The 21470-nt window shown below is 43.1% G+C and overlaps 1 protein-coding gene across 2 annotated transcripts in view; it reads left to right on the forward strand.

The window, feature by feature from the left end:
• LOC136347660 (mucin-2-like) overlaps positions 1-19983 on the forward strand; it is a 33108-nt gene extending 13125 nt beyond the window's left edge. For both annotated transcript variants that reach the window (XM_066297847.1, XM_066297848.1), the window contains exons 5-17: positions 5067-5213; positions 5270-5474; positions 5531-8272; positions 8747-8884; positions 9005-9227; positions 14373-14428; positions 14491-14702; positions 15982-16123; positions 18576-18652; positions 18718-18872; positions 18971-19239; positions 19301-19452; positions 19572-19983. In XM_066297847.1, the coding sequence (XP_066153944.1) occupies positions 5067-5213; positions 5270-5474; positions 5531-8272; positions 8747-8884; positions 9005-9227; positions 14373-14428; positions 14491-14702; positions 15982-16123; positions 18576-18652; positions 18718-18872; positions 18971-19239; positions 19301-19452; positions 19572-19781 (4728 nt within the window). In that variant the 3' untranslated portion in view covers positions 19782-19983. The remainder of the gene's footprint in view (positions 1-5066; positions 5214-5269; positions 5475-5530; positions 8273-8746; positions 8885-9004; positions 9228-14372; positions 14429-14490; positions 14703-15981; positions 16124-18575; positions 18653-18717; positions 18873-18970; positions 19240-19300; positions 19453-19571) is intronic.
• The last annotated feature ends 1487 nt before the right edge of the window (positions 19984-21470 follow it).

The following is a 21470-nucleotide window of genomic DNA, read 5'->3' on the forward strand; positions in this document are numbered from 1 at the left end:
GGTTGTCAAATAAAATTACTTAAGAGGCTCAACGAATACCTCCCGAAATGATAAGAAAAGCTCTTGAGGAACTGCGACTTGCGCACTGTTAGGGGGTCGAAGCGGCACAGTTCAAGCATTACATTGTTATTTTTCAAGAATTAATAGTTCTAGTATTGTATCTAGTTTTTTGAATTTCTTTTAACTTGTTGAATTTAGACACCGGTATGTTACGTGAAATATGTTCAGGATTTCTCAGGAAAACTTAAAAACGTCGTTACGCACATGGGGTTCCGTAAGGAAAAGGCGGAAAATTACATTTACCTACTACATGATAGACCCTGTATACATGTCTGTTACGTCGAAAAACACACAACTAAAAACAGTGTGTTCCGGCATTTTCATGACAAATATTTCCTTCAATTTTTGACGAATTCATGCGGGACTTTCGACTCTCTATGTATCTGGTTGAGCACACTGAGAGTCGCTCTGAGATCCCAACACAACCATTTTGCATGAGAATTGTTGCACACGTCCTCAAGATATCGTAAATATCTCAGAAACAATAAGAGATGTTGCAACTTCATTTACGTGGCTCGTCTTTTCAAATTGCCTTTCGTGCATTATTTTACTCTAATTCTTCCTTCAACTTCATGAGTTTACCTTTGGATCGCCGCAGCTGCGTATAATTATGTCCAATAAAAGTACATACGACAATTCTCCCTAAGGTCTCGTAATAACTACTAGACGAATTAGGACACACTCGTGCTTATAGTCACCTTCACCACTCTTCATCGGTTTTCTATTCGCATAATAAATATTATTTATAAGATGCTATACTGAGCTAATGGTTCAATGTTACATGTTAAATCCATAATAAAACTGGGTTAGATCATACGTGGATATTCACACATCGTCTTGGTAATAAAATAATTTTAATTGATCCGGGGTAGATCAAATCAGGTTCTCAATGTAAGGGGGATTACGAGAACCCATTTGCAATCCAAATGTTCGTGGTTTGTAAACAAGAGGAAGCCGCGGCAATAGAACAAATACATGTTACAGGTGATAGTGATACGAACAAGATACGGGTGATAGTGATAGGAACAACGCCTTGGATTGGCTATTCTGATATGCATACAATGGCATCGGCTGACATATTTTTAACCACAATTTGCATAATTTCCTTATGTTTCTTATGCAAAACTAAAAATCGACGGAGTCTCAAGTTATGTTATAAAAATAGACAAAGACATATTCGTTAACGTAATGGCCATTAAATAGATTGGAGATTTGGAAGAATGGTTGGGATAGGAGTTATTTATTGGTTTGATTCATGTGATTACTTGGGATTTGAAACAGAACTCTCACACAATATCCGCTTATGATGTTCCTGCTTCGAGCCTCTTTGATGAACCAGTTTTAGGGTGCAAACGAATTTTTCCACCCCTTTTCAGCTGCTAAATTTTCCCACATTTTCCATCAACACTTTCATACACATATTTCACCCCTTACTTATCAATTCATAACGTCTCTACCTTTACACCTACATTATGGCTTTCTGGCTACCCATGTAATGTGCTGCCTATGGTTAGAAGCGTTTTAGCCTAGGCATCTGCATTTCCAACATTATGTTGAAAATTCCCTCACTTGTACAGGGTGATACGTTATGTAGAGCGTCCCGAAGGCCCGTGTCGTGAATGACGCATTTCGCATAAGAAGGTTCCTGCGTCTATCGCTGGTGGGGCACCAAAGGCCCCAATGTAAAACTGTAGAAATGAATTTCGTTCGTAACACCTAAAATCTTCCGTGGGCACCGATGCAATTTCGGCGATGGAAGGAACCTAAAAGAAGGGCATTTTTTAATCATTTAAATCGGTTCAGGCCCTTTTCACTATATAGATCTACTGAGAATTGAGTTTTTTGATTAATTGAATTTTCAGACTTCATAATATCAATCGATTCGTTGCGCTTCTTATTTTGATGGGAAAAAGGTGTGTTTAGTAATACTTTTGAAATCAATAATAAAATTCACCCACTTCCAACTCAACGATTACTGCAACTCGTATCTGTGATGGTCTATGAAATTGCTTGTATTAGGTAATTAAACGGCGATTTTCCATGGTCAATCAGAGACATCGATCGGAGCAAGGTGCGCTATTTCATGGCGAAATCACACAAGAGCGAAATTGCGCACTCAAAATATGAAATTTTTCGGTATATTAAATACTGAGCGCTTTGCGTTAACCATTAACGAACGAGCGCGATTTTCTCGATCACTGATCAGTAGATCGAAGCGCTAGAACAACAAAAGTGCACGATCAATATCGCTCTTGTTGGTTCGTATGGAGACTTTCTGTGACGACAGGTAGGAACGTAGTCACTGAACGTTTATGACGCGATAATGACGGCTTTCACTCGCCAAGGGTTAAAAGGAGGCGTGAGTTGGGCCTGATAAGAAATTTTAATAGAACTGTTGGGGAAACTCCAACATAAAGATCGCTCTCACGCATTGCCCTAACATCTGGGCAATAAATTTGGTAAAGAGGGGAAACAGAACCCAAAACTCGGCGTACCATTAGGTGCCAAACCATGGGTACCGCGCTGATCACCTTTCATCTGGTTCACTTCCACCCCAATTGCAAACTGCACGATAGATCAAGGGCAGCAGTAAGTTAGGATGGAATGTCGCAGCAAACTCGCAAGGGGGCAAGAACCAGAGGGTGTCAGCGGTGCGAAAGCGTCAGGGTGGTGATTTTTCCCGCGAAATCGTGGCAAACTCGGGGGCTTGCGTTGTTCGGGAAGGAGCACCACCCCTCTTGGAGGAAGAACCAGAACCGTTTCTCACCTCGTCGCGTTAACAGCGACTTCTCCCTCAAAATTTCCTAAGTCAGACCACAGAACTCCTCACGCTCTCGCCGCAATAGAGCTCTATACACGGGCATCATTGTTAACAGTTGTAATGTGACCATGGGGAATTATACGAGAATAGAACACTTTGATCCAACTCCTCGATGGTACGAGAGCAAGACAACACCGGGCACTAACTATCGGTTTCTTCTCATATCGGTTTCTGAGGACGAACCTGCGAGACTCCCGCGAGGAATCTCTTCTCTCAGGGGGTTCCAAGTTGCTTACACGCCACTGCTTGCCATTAAGGGCGGTTTGTGGATTAAGCCCGAGCTTAGGACTTGGCCCCAGCAAATTACGTTACTGCATATGAACAAAGAGACAACATCTAAATGTAGCAAATAGCTCATTTGTTCTGTGACGTGTCTGAAACGTTCCAAAGAAATGCTCCGTGAGCACTAAGATGATACGGGAGGTATGTTGCATAGTTCGACCACCACGCACCCCCGTGGTTCGACTGGTCTGTGATTAGTTTTAGTGTAATTCGTGTAACGGAGTTTGCGCACCCTCTCGAACCTTCGGAACCCCATCAGTTCGTGGCGGTAGCCCTCCGACTCGATTGCGGAACCCCGCCAGCGTAATTGGGTTCCTCCGCGGGCGCCTGGCGCGGCAGCCGCTACTGTTGGGCAGGAACCCGGGAAGCCCCCTGGCCCGAGCAACAACCGCGCGTCCATCGTGCGGTAAAATCCGTTTGCAATTGACAGATCTCTTCTGATCGCTGTCCAGATGCCGGACGCTCGCCAACGACCAGCTCGGGCCTAGTTCGTTCGTTGAGAAGACAATTATAGCTTTCTTAATTCTCCTAGCTCTCGCCCGAGGTCGCTTTTCGCAAGTTAATGAAGCAGCAATTACTGACGCCGAGCCACGCCCAGTTCTCTCCGTTATCTTTCCTTCTTCACTTAGCTTCACTCGTGTAATGATCTATTGGCCCACACGTTTTACGGCCGACTAGAAAGCCGATTCGGTGAAGCTGTCCACGTGTGGTTCCACAATGCGAAATGTGTCTATTCGTTTACGTGAATTCGATTCGCCATGACACGCAATTTGATACGTGCAGCATTAAGCAACGATCACATTCATCGGTTTCCCAATTTATGCCGATTTGCGTATAATCCACGGGTAGTCATCAAAATCGTGCGTCGCTGACAGATATTGTTTTAGTCTTTATGCGTTGTCATGTTCTTGACTACCATTCATTACTTAATATGGAGAGGAAGAAAAAAAAAACGATTGCGCAATTTAAAAGGGCATTTGCCGGTGATCATTGAGTTTGGTGCCATTTCGAGGGTCCGAATAAATTTATTCATCACCTTCTTCTTCTTGTACGTCTTCTGCGGCGACGGGATGTCGCAACCCACTTGTTCGTACGATAATTGTCATTATTCGTAATGACGATGTTTAAAAGCTATCATCGTGTACGATGTCTGCAGTTATCCTCAACAGGCTTCTCATCTTTCATCGATTCGCTTGCGAACCGGGCGATTTAGAAGAGCGTGCGAACACGTTCGGGAATCCCGAATAATTTATAAATACCGCATAATACGGGCTCGTGATATGCGAAGCTGCGATTAATATATTCCGTAACCTTTAGTGGATGATATTATTATTCAGTACTTTTCCCAATATATCACAACGAGCTTATTACGCTGTCTACAGCTTTCTTCTGCCGCCGCAGCTTCTTCTTCGATTTGTTACGACATAGCTTCACTTCAGTTTCCCCGTTTGAAAATTTCCAACATTAATTAATGTTAATGCCAATATTTAATGGGTTGCTAAAACGTTTAGAGGCACAAGTTATTATAATGCGAATAGCATTTCGTACAGCCCACACCGAATCGAATCGATGGTCACGTATTCCTTCATTTTTAACATAACGTCTGCGTGAAGAGATATAAATTTTTAATTTTACGTTATATCCAGCTTTCAATGAAATATCCTTTTACTGGGCAAGGCAAGGTAGACTGGTTCATCTTATAAGTCAGCTTAATACGCAATCGAGCATTTGCTTACGAATCGGCACCGAATATTAAACAATTTTTTTTCCTTTTTTATTGGTAAAAAATGCGATGTGGAATAGCGAATTGAAAGTTTTCTACATTCCTTGAATGCACTTTAATTCACGTTTTCGCTATTGCCCAACCCATTGGCAATCACCTTCAAACGATAAATAATTACAGAGCCGGCGATGTGATAAAAATCAAGTTTGTTGTCGCTTACACCCTGGCGGAAAGTCCTCCGTAGCTGACCATATCAACCAACTTTTGTTCATCCCTGGAAAGTCCAAAGTTACCGGAAAGGACGGCCTGACCTCGGAACAAGTCCAAGTGAGCGATAGTTCGCAGTTTTCCCGCAACGCTCTGTACAACGTAACGAATTTCAGATAATTCACACATCTCAAGAAGGCATTCGGCCCCAGATAAACTTGATCGGTGAATTCGTGGGATCTTCAACTGTGAAACCTGTTAGGGACCTATCAGCTGCAGCTAACTCGCCAGTGTTTTCCAGCACTCCCGACTATTCAAATTTTAACTTTGGAGATGGTGCTCGGAATTCTGACTTTGACGGTCCTGATTATTTGCCTCCGGGTGAGTAGTTTTGTATTTCAGTTCAAATATGATTTAACATCGTCTAATGCCTTTAGTCAAACCTACGACATGCCCACCTGGTCAGTTTGTGGGCAGCTTCGGTAGGTGTGAACCTAAGAGACCTGAGTGCCCTTCTGGATCTCGCCCCACACCCTCTGGTGGTTGTGAAGTACTCAAATGCCCGCCCGGAGAGCAGTTGGGGCCCTATGGCAGATGCATTCCAATTCCTACTCCTCCACCTCTTACTTGTCCCCCTGGTCAAAAACTTGGTCCTTACGGAAATTGTGTTCCAATTTCTACTCCTCCGCCCCCACCGCCTCCTCCAGTTTGTCCTCCTGGTCAAAAACCGGGCCCTTATGGTGGTTGTGTTTCCATACCTACTCCTCCACCGCCACCTCCCGTTTGTCCTCCTGGTCAAAAGCCTGGCCCTTATGGTGGTTGCGTTTCCACACCTACTCCTCCACCTCCTCCACCAGTCACGTGTCCCCCTGGGCAAAAACAGGGCTCTTATGGAAATTGCGTTCCAATTTCTACTCCTCCACCCCCACCGCCACCTCTCGTTTGTCCTCCTGGTCAAAAGCCTGGCCCTTATGGTGGTTGTGTTTCCATACCTACTCCTCCACCTCCTCCACCAGTCACGTGTCCCCCTGGGCAAAAACAGGGCTCTTATGGAAATTGCGTTCCAATTTCTACTCCTCCACCCCCACCGCCACCTCCCGTTTGTCCTCCTGGTCAAAAGCCTGGCCCTTATGGTGGTTGTGTTTCCATACCTACTCCTCCACCTCCTCCACCAGTCACGTGTCCCCCTGGGCAAAAACAGAGCTCTTATGGAAATTGCGTTCCAATTTCTACTCCTCCACCTCCACCGCCACCTCCCGTTTGTCCTCCTGGTCAAAAGCCAGGCCCTTATGGTGGTTGCGTTTCCATACCTACTCCTCCACCTCCACCGCCACCTCCCGTTTGTCCTCCTGGTCAAAAGCCTGGCCCTTATGGTGGTTGCGTTTCCGTACCTACTCCTCCACCTCCTCCTTCTGTCACGTGCCCCCCTGGGCAAAAACAGGGCTCTTATGGAAGTTGTGTTCCAATTTCTACTCCTCCACCCCCACCGCCACCTCCCGATTGTCCTCCTGGTCAAAAGCCAGGCCCTTATGGTGGTTGCGTTTCCATACCTACTCCTCCACCCCCACCGCCACCTCCCGTTTGTCCTCCTGGTCAAAAGCCTGGCCCTTATGGTGGTTGCGTTTCCGTACCTACTCCTCCACCTCCTCCTCCTGTCACGTGCCCCCCTGGGCAAAAACAGGGCTCTTATGGAAGTTGTGTTCCAATTTCTACTCCTCCACCCCCACCGCCACCTCCCGATTGTCCTCTTGGTCAAAAGCCTGGCCCTTATGGTGGTTGTATTTCCATACCTACTCCTCCACCTCGACCGCCACCTTCCGTTTGTCCCCCTGGTCAAAAACCTGGCCCTTATGGCAGCTGTCTCTCTATATCTACCCCTCCTCCCTATTGTCCAAGCGGTCACAGGGAAGGTCCTAATGGGGCGTGTATTCCCATTACCACCATAACTCCAGCTCCTCCAAGACCTTATTGTGCAACCGGGGAAAAGTTAGTTAATGGAAAATGCGTTTCTATCTGTGGGCCCGAAGAAAAACCGACTCTTCTTGGTACTTGTCTACCTATTAGACCTACCCCTACTCCTCCACCACCACCACCACGAAAATGCCTTAGTGGTCAAAAATTAGTTAACGGTAAATGCGTTACTCTTTGCGGTTCCGGACAACGTCCAACGCAGTTTGGAGGATGTGAAGATGTCATAGTTTCACCTCCTCCACTATATTGTCCAAGTGGTTACAGAGAGGGTCACAACGGAGAGTGCATTCCTATTATCACAACAACTCCAGCTCCTCCAGCTCCTTATTGTGCAAGGGGTGAGAAATTAGTCAATGGGCAATGTGTTGCTATTTGTGCTCCCGGACAGAAACCTAGCCTTATTGGTACATGCGAACCTGTTACACACACAACACTACCACCGTCATGTCCAACTAATAAGAAATTACTCAATGGAGTATGCATTCCAATAGCTTGTCCGCCCGGTCAAAAACTTGATTTAGATCGATGTGTTCCTATTCCTCCTCCACAACCGCCAATATCCTGTCCTCCTGGTCAGAAGTATGGACCTTACGGATGTGTGCCAATTTCAACTCCGGCTCCTCCAGCACCTTATTGTGCAAAAGGCGAAAAGTTGGTTAATGGAAAATGTGTTGCTGTTTGTGGTCCTGGACAGAAACCTACCCTTATTGGTACATGCGAACCTGTTACACACACAACACTACCACCGTCATGTCCAACTAATAAGAAATTACTCAATGGAGTATGCATTCCAATAGCTTGTCCGCCCGGTCAAAAACTTGATTTAGATCGGTGCGTTTCTATTCCTCCTCCACAACCGCCTATATCCTGTCCTCCTGGTCAGAAGTACGGACCTTACGGATGTGTACCAATTTCAACTCCAGCTCCTCCAACACCTTATTGTGCAAAAGGCGAAAAGTTGGTTAATGGAAAATGTGTTCTTATTTGTGGACCCGGAGAAAAACCTACACTTATTGGTACTTGTGTATCCATTAGACCCCCCCCTCCAACAACACCAGAATGTCCAATTGGAACGAAATTAGTCAATGGCAAATGCATTTCCATCACACCTCAGCCCCCATCACCTCCACTATGTCAACCAGGTGAACAACGTAATCCTTTCGGCGAATGTGTGAAACCACAACCACCAACCAAGACTTGTAGACCGGGTGAGTAGCGGAATTATTATCGGTTCTTATTGGTTTACGATGGAGATGTAGACATGAGAATTCTTATTTGAAATTCATTAAGCAGCATGGAGATGGAGATCCAAATGAACTTGTATCGATCTAACTGCAAATTGCGCTTTTAAATCTTGAAGCACCCGAATATTTCCTTTGGGTAAATTTGTTCAAGTTAAAGTTTTTCGACTTGAAATAAAATTTCATACTAAATACCATTAAACTTGGGTTTAACTGAATTTGAGATTCAGTCCAGTATCGTCAAAAAAATGACAATTTTTATGAACTATAGAGACGAATTATTAGTATAAAGTGATCATTAAACGAACTCGAGTAGCAGTTGAGATATTAGAGGCATGTCTTGGATAATTTCATCTTCAATCAGATGGTTTAATGAACGCCCTACGTTTACGGTTCATCCCTCGTAGCGAGATTTTTTTAATGTTCCACCGTTATTAACAGGATATGAATTGAATCGTTATGGAAATTGCGAAAAAATTCAAAAACCCGGTCCGTACTGTCCTAGTGGTCAGCGAGAAGTCAATGGAGGATGTGTCGAAGTTGAAAAATGTCGTCCTGGAGAAGAATTCGGACCTTTCGGTAAGTTGTGATAGAATATGTGTAATTCGCAATTAATAATTAATTACAGAATTATTATTCCGATTTTCTCCCTTTCATGGTCAGAGATTTCCCTTCGAAATTTACAACATTCTGTTTCAGGATGCAGGAGAAAGCCGTGCCCTCCCGGTTCCGTGCTCAGCGTCTCCGGCAATTGTGAATCTTCCCCACGACCAACACCAACCTGTCCCCCTGGAACCATAAAAACTCCATCTGGAAGATGCGAACCCACTCCACCTCCCCCACCGCCACCCTGTCCCCCTGGCAGCTATTTGGGTTCTCATGGTTGCGTAAAACTACCAACGAATTATCTCCCACCTGAAACGTATGTACCCACCTCAACCACTTACGTCACCACTCGCCCTTCACTAGCACCATCCACTAGCACTATCCCACAAACATCGTCGAGCACCACCACCGGTAGACTAACCACTAGTAGCATAATTAAGCGGCCTTCAAGCGGCTTCACCTCCAGCACTGCTTCTTGTCCTCCAGGTTCGGTTCTGAGCCAAAACGGCACTGTTTGTCAGTTCAGTTACACGACCAAACCGATGCTTCCACCTTCGAAATCGTGCCCATTTGGCAGTAAACTCGATAGCACGAGTAATAGATGTGAGAGTGTGTTTCCCTCCACTACTGCTAGAACTCCGAAAGGTTGCGGTTTTAGAAGCAAATTGAATGTTCTTACGAATGAATGTGAACCAGTTTCGGAGCGAGTAACTTGCGCCCCAGGGCAACAGCTCGATGATAAAACTGGAAGATGTATAGTCGTTCCTACCGGTTATACTTACTCGAAACCAACTATACCTTTCACTGAGGGTACTACCAAGCCCACGACCAAAACTTGTGTGTTTGGTGAACAATTAAATAAAATTACTGGACAATGTGACCGGATAACCACTGAAAGGCCAAAAACTTGCGCATATGGCGAAAGATTAAATGTTTTGACTGGTAGATGTGAGATTAGACCAACTGGTGCTTCTCAGACCACCTGTCCTTATGGAGAGAAACCGAACAGGCGAACTGGTAAATGCGAGACAATCCCTAGTACTCCACGTCCCACTACTAAATCGTGCGCTTACGGCCAAATACAGAATCTTTTGACTGGACTCTGCGATTCTACTATCACAACCCCAAAATCATGTCCTGAGAACCAAAGATTGGATACTAACAGTGGAAGATGCATACCTACGAGATTTACGTCACCTTCAGTACCTTTTACTGTGGTAACAACCCAATCAACGATCACATGTGCATTTGGAGAGCAATTGAACACAATTACTGATCGATGTGAGAGAACAACTCAAAAACCACCAGTAACTTCCAAGACCTGCTCATACGGAGAAAGGTTTAATGTTTTAACTAGCAGATGTGAGGCCAAACCTACACCGAAGACTTGCGGTTTTGGAGAAACTCTGAACGTCCAATCTGGCAAATGCGAAAGAACCTCAGAATCACAGACTACACCTCAATCAACACCAAAAGTGTGTGCATTCGGAGAGACTTTGAATTCTTATACTGGGCGTTGCGAGAAACCTCAAACAACTCCACGGCCAACAACAATAGTTTGCGGTTTTGGAGAAATATTGAATCCTAATACCGGACGTTGCGAGAGACCCCAAACAACTCCTCGACCAACTCCTAAAGGTTGTGGATACGGAGAAACTCTAAATTCTTATACTGGGCGTTGCGAGAAACCTCAAACAACTCCAAGACCAACAACAATAGTTTGCGGTTTTGGAGAAATATTGAATTCTATTACCGGACGTTGCGAGAGACCCCAAACAACTCCTCGACCAACTCCTAAAGGTTGTGGATACGGAGAAACTCTAAATTCTTATACTGGGCGTTGCGAGAAACCTCAAACAACTCCAAGACCAACAACAATAGTTTGCGATTTTGGAGAAATATTGAATTCTATTACCGGACGTTGCGAGAGACCCCAAACAACTCCTCGACCAACTCCTAAAGGTTGTGGATATGGAGAAACTTTAAATTCTTATACTGGGCGATGCGAGAAACCTCAAACAACTCCAAGACCAACAACAATAGTTTGCGGTTTTGGAGAAATATTGAATCCTAATACCGGACGTTGCGAGAGACCCCAAACAACTCCTCGACCAACTCCTAAAGGTTGTGGATACGGAGAAACTCTAAATTCTTATACTGGGCGATGCGAGAAACCTCAAACAACTTCAAGACCAACAACAATAGTTTGCGGTTTTGGAGAAATATTGAATTCTAATACCGGACGTTGCGAGAGACCCCAAACAACTCCTCGACCAACTCCTAAAGGTTGTGGATATGGAGAAACTTTAAATTCTTATACTGGGCGTTGCGAGAAACCTCAAACAACTCCAAGACCAACAACAATAGTTTGCGATTTTGGAGAAATATTGAATTCTATTACCGGACGTTGCGAGAGACCCCAAACAACTCCTCGACCAACTCCTAAAGGTTGTGGATACGGAGAAACTCTAAATTCTTATACTGGGCGATGCGAGAAACCTCAAACAACTTCAAGACCAACAACAATAGTTTGCGGTTTTGGAGAAATATTGAATTCTAATACCGGACGTTGCGAGAGACCCCAAACAACTCCTCGACCAACTCCTAAAGGTTGTGGATATGGAGAAACTTTAAATTCTTATACTGGGCGATGCGAGAAACCTCAAACAACTCCAAGACCAACAACAATAGTTTGCGGTTTTGGAGAAATATTGAATCCTAATACCGGACGTTGCGAGAGACCCCAAACAACTCCTCGACCAACTCCTAAAGGTTGTGGATACGGAGAAACTCTAAATTCTTATACTGGGCGATGCGAGAAACCTCAAACAACTTCAAGACCAACAACAATAGTTTGCGGTTTTGGAGAAATATTGAATTCTAATACCGGACGTTGCGAGAGACCCCAAACAACTCCTCGACCAACTCCTAAAGTTTGTGGATATGGAGAAACTCTGAATTCTAATACTGGACGTTGCGAGAGACCTCGGACAACTCTACAACCAACCCCTAAGCATTGTGGATTTGGAGAAACTCTGAATTCTTATACTGGTATTTGTGAAGGACTCACAACTCCGCGACCGACACCAAGAAATTGTGGTTTTGGAGAAATTTTCAATACCCAAACTAGTCGATGCGAAAGACCCCCTCAGCCCCAAACAACTCCACGAGTAACTCCTAAACCATGTGGTAATGGAGAAATCTTAAACTCATTCACTGGACGTTGTGAAGTATCTCCAGTAACCATTAAACCAACTACAACAAAATCATGTGGATTGGGACAACGATTGAATCCCATAACTGGACTGTGCGGGCCAAAACCAACTGGCTACACTTACCAAACTCCATCAGTGCCTTTCGATGAAACCCCAACAACGAAACCATCTGCTGAGTCCTGCAGATTTGGAGAGATATTGAATAGGAGAACTGGATATTGTGAGAGAATCACCAAAAACCCCACTCCAAAACCTTGTGCATTTGGGCAAACTTTAAATTTGCAAACAGGACAATGTGAAACTCCTCAAAGACCTACACCGAAAGTTTGCGGTTTAGGAGAAACATTAAACCTCCTAACTAGAGAATGTGAACGTTTAGTTTCCACAACCACCACCCCTAGGTCACCAAAGAAAATTTGTGGTTTTGGACAATCTTTGAACGTCTTCACGAATGAGTGCGAAGTAATAACGACTCCTAAACCTAGAAAAACTTGCAGCGAAGGGCAACAATACGTCGAAATTACTGGAAGATGTGAGTCGTTAAGTACACGCCCTCAGATTTCTACTACCCCAAAACCTTGTGGGTCTGGAGAAATATATGATTCCTTCACTGGTAAATGCAGAGCGAAGTCTTGCGGCTTTGGAGAGAGGTTCAATGTCTTAAGTGGGAAGTGTGAGCAAGTGGTGATAACCACCGAGGAACCTGTAACAACTCAGATTATTTATAAAAAATGTGCATCTGGTACAGTACGAAATCAAATAACTGGACAATGCGAACGGGTAGCTGTAACTACTACTCCTGCAACTTCAAGAACTGGTTATACATATACAACACCGGAAATTCCTTTTGAAGATGGAAAGACAACTGAATGTCCTCCAGGAAATCGTAGAAATCGTCTGACTGGAAGCTGTGAGCCTGAAACAACATTGAGGCCGTCAACTCAGTCTTGTCCATTAGGAAATAGACGTAACCCAGCTACTGGACAATGTGAAACTGTAACTGAAAGCTCCACTCCCTATACTTATCCATCACCGACAAACATTTTTGAAAACACAACGCCAATTTGTAAATCTGGAACTAGGAGAAACTCATTCACTGGTTTATGCGAAGCTTCGACACCTTCTATACCTACTCCAGCTAGGACTTGTCCATTTGGTACCAGACGTAACTCTCGTACTGGGGAATGTGAGTCTGGTCCTCAAACAACTCCGAGGCCAACAAGAGTTTGCCCACCAGAAACTAAGCATAATTCTATCTCTGGAATCTGTGAACCAAACTTAACAACTATTAGACCATGCCCCAATGGAGGAACAAGAAATCCCATTACTAACCAGTGTGAGACTCAACAGACTACAAAATCTTGTTCTTATGGGACTCAATTGAACATTGCTACTAATGAATGTGAACCATCGTCTTCAGTAAAACGTCCTTGTCCATTTGGAACCACCCGCAGTCCAATCTCAGGGAAATGCGAAACTGCAGGAACAACTCCAAGTTGTTCATTTGGCACGAAGCTAAATCCTTCTAATGGAAAGTGTGAGTCTGCAACACCGACCACTGTCAAACCTATACCATGCTCTGTTGGAACCAAACTGAATCTCGTTACTAATCAGTGCGAACCAATACCCAAACATGATTGTCCTGGTGGAACTCGTAGAAATCCTGCTACCAGCGAATGTGAAACTGTACTTAAGGTGTGCCCATATGGATCAAGACGCAATGCAATAACTGGCGATTGCGAGGGAATTCCTTCAAGCCCCACCACACCGTCCACCGGAAGGACTGGGTACCGATATCCCACTCCTACAATACCATTTGAAATATCAACTAAGTCACCTTGCTCTCCCGGAACCCGGAGGAATCCAGCAACAGGAAAATGCGATCGAGGTCCTCCGCTAACTTTGAAACCCTGTTCTTTTGGCAGCATTTTAAACCTTTCAACTGGAGAATGTGAACCTATAGGAGGTTACACCACTGAGTCAACCCCTACCATTAAATCTTGTCCTCCACTATCTACTAAAGATCCTTTAACTGGAAGATGCGTTATCACTCCAACATCTTCGGGTCCTAACTGCCCGCCAGGCACTACTGTTGGTGCTTTGGGTAAATGCACTCCACCCACCCCTAAAAATTGCCCCTTTGGCCAGATTTACTCGACCGCACTGCTTGCATGCGTAGCTCCATCCTCACCACTATCAACACCTACCACTAAACCCAACGTAACACCTCAAAATCCTGATTTTAGAACCACCCCGAGATCCCAAAGTGGAGAGGACATCAATGATGGTGACTACAATCCAGGTCAGTTTGCTCGAAGTAGGAGAACTCACAGGAGATTCATGTTATGTCATTTATTTTTTCAGAGGCTGATTCAACCCACATTAGCATATTGAAAACGACGCTTCCCCCACGTAGGAGAGAAAATGACACCGTCATTCCTGATGAGTTAGTTCCAGTAGGATGTGCTGCTGCTTTGAAGTGTGTGCAGGAGATCTACTGCACTGCAGATGGATTCGTTAGTCCGGTGCCGGTGGTTCTGACCAAGGAGCAGGAATTGCTGAAGGCTCCCACCACTGTAAGTTTTATACATATATATATATCAATTCAATCATCAATCAAATTGTCTCGACGAATGATAATGAGAGCGGGTTTCCTCCCTCACCTCCGGCAGAGCTTCTACAAGCCTACTATACTACTTTCACCACCAAATATCCATTGTAGCATGTGCGCCTTTAGATTCGCAAAAAGACAGGCTGCCATTACTCTCCTCAACAATTCCTCGCGGGCCGCTACATGGCTTTCACAGACCAATGAACTGAGGTAGCCCTAGAAGGAAAAAATTCAACAAGATTAAATCGGGACCGCCCGCCGGCCAACTGAAGAGTCTCCCTCTTGCGGTCCATCACTAAGAAAATTGTAGGTTTAGGCAATCCTGGTTATTCCGGGCAAAATGTGCAGGTGCACCGTCATGTATCTTCATGTTCTATCCCGTATCTTCAAGAACATTTCAATAAACGTCTTTTATAAAAATTCCTTAAACTGGAATATCTTTTAGTGTCAACACGGGAACATTATATTTTCGAGACAAAAATTGTTCCAGAGCTCAAACGACTCATTTCCGACTAGGAGCTTTTGTGGAAAAATGCTCCACCATGATGTCCTCTATGACCTTCTCAAGTTCGATACCACCATTTTGGAACACTCCGTAGAATGGCTCGTTTAGGAACACCGCTAGTTTCTGATCTACAAGAAACTACTCAATTGCATTCTTCATATAAGGATTGCTTTAGAGATGAATCGCTGGCTCTTTGTTCCCCCCTTCCAATGGTCGTTCTGTTTTTCCGGGGATTTCTCAGGAGTTTGATAAGTTTTTCAAAAATAATATTTTTCAATTTTTCGATAAAGAAATTAAGTTTCCGAAACGTTTAGGATGGAACCATGGAGCAATACCTCGCATCTTGTACCATTTCCAGAGAGTTGTACCTCTTGAAGGAACGTTCGCGATAGTTTGTTATTCCTCGATGTCCTGGGCCTTTTTTTCGGTCTAGATAAAAAAACACTCATGACCAAAAGGTTCATGGTATGCCGCAGGGCATTATTTAAGAAAACCAGACAGCAGTATATGGATCGGGGCACCAGCGAAACGACTCCCGCCCTGGGCCGGTGCGTTTCCTTTGGGCCTACAAACTTATTCATCTATTTACATATTATACCTATTTATCTATTTATATTTATACCTTTATACTATTTATATATTTATACTATTTATATCTTTATACTATTTATATATTCTCCTATTCTCACTCGGGTGTGTCCAGATATTTTCCGAAGCATTAATTAATTTTTCTTTCCAGGTTTGCCGGGATATCGAGTCGGGTACCCTTGGCAAATGCTGCAGAGACCGTGATTACCAAGACCCATGGCCTTCGGCTAACCTGGTGAACGGCGTTGACGATGGACAATACGCGGAAGACGATTCGATTGGCCAATACAAAGGTAACAAAAAGTAGATGGAATGGTTTTGTAGCTGAGTAGATGTAGGTAGTTAATAATGTAGCTATATTGTAGATAAGTAATGATAGTGAAGGCACTTGATCAAATAAAGCAAATTGCGACGTGAAACATGTTTACTTTAGGCTCCGTGTAACGAAGTGTTAAGATGTCCGGTCAGTAAATTAACGTAAATGGGATTGTGGCAGAATTCCCAAGTGCCATTTTGTTGATAATTTTAATACACCTTTAAGGATCTTCATTGATTTGTTATACTGCCATAATGATGTATGAGATATCTTCAATATCTTCAATATTTATGACTCACAACAGCAGAACCAAGAGATGTTAAAAATTGGGTATTGAAGTTATCTTTTGCAAAGTACAGTAACAGGCACTGCCTCTAAGCGGTAAAAGTCAGGAATGTAACTCAGTTTTGGGATGTAAATGTTATTGAATTTTATAATATTTCTTTGTGTAATCTGAATAAAATTTGTATTTTTATACCGAACTTTCAATAAACCCATTTAAAGCATTAATTTTCTGTTTTATTTTCGTTCAGTCGTAGTTCAGTACCAGTTATTTCCTTATGGTCATTTTATTGCTTAGAGGCGGTACCACAGCATATTTGTTGACCTTGACATTTTTGTGGAAACGAGGCGGGTGAGGGAACCTCAATTATGCACATTGGAAAATTATGCAAACTAGCTAATTTTAGTACCAGATGGGAATTAATTAAGGAAATTAGACGATGAAAGTAGTTGGTTCGCAGTTAATAGAAACAAAGGCAAAAACTCATGGACTTAAGAGGGTTTAGTTAATGCCATCAGCCACAAAACGGCGGACTGCCGGAAGAACCAGACAACCATAATCGGTAAATTCTGCCAAATCGACCTTTTAGTTAGGAACATTTAGAAGTGGTTGTTTCACATGATTCGCCTCATCAATATCTGCTCCTCACCACCGTCCTCCTGGATATTTAGCAGTCTACTTCCACACGCAATCTTTAAGCAACCACAGTGAAAATACTCGGTCCACTTTAATGACCCTCCTTACTGTCATATACAGGGTGATCCAGCACGAGCTGCCAGCTGCTCCCTGTAGACTCCTGTCACCGAAATAAGAAATAAAGTTCACACGAACGTGGGCCCGTTTCCGTTTCGTGTCTCAAATACTCGGGGCGGTAAACCATTTTTTTTTTAAGTTTTTTCCCGATGAGTCCGTTCGGGCGTTTAATATTTTTATGAAAATTGGGAAGAAAATTGAAAAAAAGGCGCAGAGACACATCTCTTGAGAGGAAAATAATGTTTCAAGTTTCACAAGTGGCCCTCCCATTGACGCGACACTGGACATTTTAAACAAAAGTTATGATACGCCACTGGGCAAAAATATATTTAATTATGAATGCTGTGGATTTCAACGAGGAAAAAGGTGTCTCGAGTGTTTTTCACCGCGTTCGCCTTTTTGACGGAAAAAAATCAAACGTCACAATCTGCGGACGTGAAAACGCACATTTCGTTCGTTTAACACGGCTCAAGGCACGCCAAAAATTTTCGAAATAGCTCACGATAACATGCAAAAAGGGACCGAGGTGTGCATTCTCGCAGGTGGCAACTTCAGCACCTTAATTTATTCTTTTTTTATAAGTGACGCAATGCATCCAGTTCAGTCTGCCAGTTTTAGCATTAGTCGGCCAATAATGTTCTTTTATTCATGAAAACGGTGAACGTAATAAAAAAAATATTCAGGAGACCTTTTTTCTCGCAGAAATATGCAGCATTAATAATTATATGTTTTTCTTTAACCAGTGGCGTATCATATTTTTTGATTAAAATATTCAGGATCCCATAAATGGGGCGCCGCTTGTGAAACTTCAAACATTACTGCCCCCTTAAAAGATGCGTTTCCACACCTTTTTTCACACTCCCCATTCGTCATAAAAACATTAAATGCCGAAACGGACTTGTTAGGAAAAAATTGAAAAAAACCATATATTTGAGACAGGGAGCAAAAACTGGCCCTTGTTGGCATAAACTTGTTTTCTCCTTTAAGACACGTGAACCTACGTTAATCTATTGAGAGACTTGTTTTGCAACGCCCTGTGTATGTAAAAGTCAGCTGGCGACTTGAGCATCGATTGAGACAAATCGTAGGGAATTTGGCCCTAGAAATGCCAACATCCCGGGCAAAAAAGTAGGAGACACCCACAGAAGGTACTTTTACTGGTACTGCCACGTACATGAAGCAGTGGAAAAATGCAGTGTTCCAATAACGTTTAGTAGTAATATGGCAGCTCCACGAACCGGACTCTCTGAGCAGATAATTGGGAATGTAGCTCTAGCGGGATGTACTAGAAAATTATTTAAATTCATCTAAGACTTTGATGATTTTGAAATGTCCCATTATCTACTGCATCCATAAAGGTTCTTTTCGGTACAATAACTATTTTTCTTTTCAGTCAAATATAATCGCATATCGCGGTCTTCTGCAAGGAGGACGAAGCGAGCGACTGGAGAGTGCGGTACCAGACATTTGGTAATTCTTTTTCAATCGTCAATTTAGTAACTCTATAAAACCAAATCTCTATCTGCCTCTTTCAGAATTCCAGCCCTCGAGGTCAGGTCCCCATCGATGCCGATTTCGCCGAAATTTCCTGGCAAGCGATGATTCTCAGAGACTCTAACAGAAGTTTACTTTGTGGAGGTGCCATTATCAGAAGGAACGCTGTTTTAACTGCAGCTCACTGTGTCGAGGGGTAAAACGATTGAAAATTTCATTGAGCAATTGAGCAACTTACCCGAACCTAACCCGATCGAAACTGCATTATCGAGAGTAAAAATGACTTTTTCGCAGATTGCAGACTTCCGACGTGCTGATCAAAGGTGGTGAATGGAAACTGGGCATTGACGAAGAACCTCTACCGTTTCAAATCGTCAAAGTAGCTGCCATCCTACGACATCCAGACTTCAAGGCCGGCTCCTTGCAGAACGACCTCGCCGTGCTGGTTCTGGAAGAGAACCTTAGATTTTCCAAAAACATAGAGCAAATCTGTCTGCCGGAACCGAATTTGATTCCCACTCAGAATTGCATTGCCACCGGATGGGGCAAACGGATATTACAATGTAAAAATCAGTGGGAGAATGTTGAAGGATCAGAGAAGTTTTGATGAAATTCATTTTGCAGTGCATGCCAAAAACGCCTTGATGCATCGCATAGACGTGAACGTAATGGACGTGGAACAGTGTCAGGAAGTAATGGGGCAATACTTCCAAAAATTGCTGCCAAACTATAATACGAACGCACTATGCGGGTTTTCCGATGTAGACCAATGCAAGGTGAATAACTACATGGGCTACATTTATTCCCCCAACTAGATGCTGGACAGGAACACCGATTCAAACTACAGGGTGTTCCAGTTACAAACCAAAAGTTACGATCACCTTCTCTTTTTTAGGTTGACTATGGGAGTGCTTTGGCATGCGCAGATGAATCTGGGCGATACACTTTATCCGGAATTTATTCCTGGGATACAGGGTGTAAGCAGCAGGGTCAAATAGGTGGTTACGTGGCACCTGATGTGGAATGGGTGGAAACGATACTCAGTACTCCCCTGAAGCAGCTGAAACGACTGGATCGGTTGTATAATAGTGCCAGGGTGCAGTAGAAAGCATAGTCAACAAAATCAAAGATGCTGAGCTGAAGGTGTTGTAGAATATATTATAATGATATTTTTGTACAGTTAGTTTAAAGGTAATTAAGCATAATTTTACGATTAAAGACATTAAGTTTGTATAATTGAGCTAGTTGATGTAGATACGATTATGCACGTATTTAAGAGTAGTATAATAAACTGTTTATACTTCAAAGGCGCGTTTAGTGATTTATATTCAACACTGGAACATTCACTTACTCAAACGGGTTCAAGAAAAATAAACGAAAAAACAAAGTAACTAGTTGGTTCCATTGATAGCAATGCAGCTCTTCTCTTAATGTTATTGGAAAAATTGAAAGCCTCTACTGGTAAAAACCACTTACAAGGTCACCTCACATTCACTACGGTTCCGCGCAAATCTCACTTGTGCGGAAAAATGCCTCGTGGGTGGAGACCTTTACACGAACAGTTTTCGAGTAGAGGACGCCCAACATTCAATACGAGGGTGGTCTTAAAAGTTTGCGATCTCAACTTGAAAGAAAACGTATAAAAACGAAAAAATATCGAAGAATTTTATTATTACTTTTTTTTTATCTTTGTTAGCTCGGAAACTTCTCAGACCACCCACGTAGGATGTTCTATACTGGCCGCGCTGAAAAAGGAGACCAAACACTTCTCAAAATTTTGAGCTATCCAGAGTGTCAAAACTCGATTCAATTCGTGTTTTTCAATAAGAAAAATATCGCCAAAAACCGGGTGTTTGGGAGTTACTTTTCGTTAAATTGCACAAGAACAAACTCACTGCAGGAGAATTAAACCATAACATTGTTAAGGTACTTTTTTGCAAGAAGTCGAAACCTCTGGCAAAATTTCCATATGAGAAAATATGCACACCTAAGCCATTCTTATTAATTCCCGCAACTTTACTTAGCGCCGCCGCTGATTAACATAGCGAGGAAGTTTGCATCGTCCTTCATCGTAGTCCATTTCTCTAGTTTCTTACTAACAGAGAGGTAGTGACAACACGGTCTGTTTCAAATAGTGATAGAGCGACCCGCCAAACAGCTGGATACGGTGACTAGTGCCGGCGAAGGGAAACCGAAGGTGAAATGAACATCCGGTAAATCAACAGCGTGTTAGAGCCTCGCTGGATTCTTTCGTTTATATCAGTCGCTTAGACAATCTCCTGATCGAAATTATGAATACTTAATAATCGCCCAGTCTATGTTTAATTACCTCTTGCGGCTTACCGAACCGAAAATCGAAAGACGACAATATGCCAACTTACCTAAGCAGCCCATCAGCGCGGAAGAAGCTTTAGCGGTCACACTCAGGGAGCAAGAGGGAATCTATAATTGAGAGGAACACCCTCAGCTAAAAGAAACTCATTGCGATATTGTAAGGCAAAATGCATCATTTTTTGATAGGTAAGGTAGTGTCACAATAATAATATTAATAAAGTAGGCACTAGAATTAAAATAAATATAAAATAAAACTCCTGCAGTGCTAAATGTTTGTGAGTCGAATTTACTTTTCCTTAAAGTGAGGATATAATAGTTACTTGAGGAATGTGGGGTACATTTCATTCAACGCAATGGTACACCGTTGCTCTATGGAAGAAGTGGGGGGTTGAGACAACCAATCACAAAGCAAGCTTTAAGCACCTCCCCGCTGGAAAACAAACTATTTCGTTCCTCATTT

This window comes from Euwallacea fornicatus, chromosome 29 (genome assembly GCF_040115645.1).
Source record: "Euwallacea fornicatus isolate EFF26 chromosome 29, ASM4011564v1, whole genome shotgun sequence".
Taxonomy (NCBI): Eukaryota; Metazoa; Arthropoda; class Insecta; order Coleoptera; family Curculionidae; genus Euwallacea; species Euwallacea fornicatus.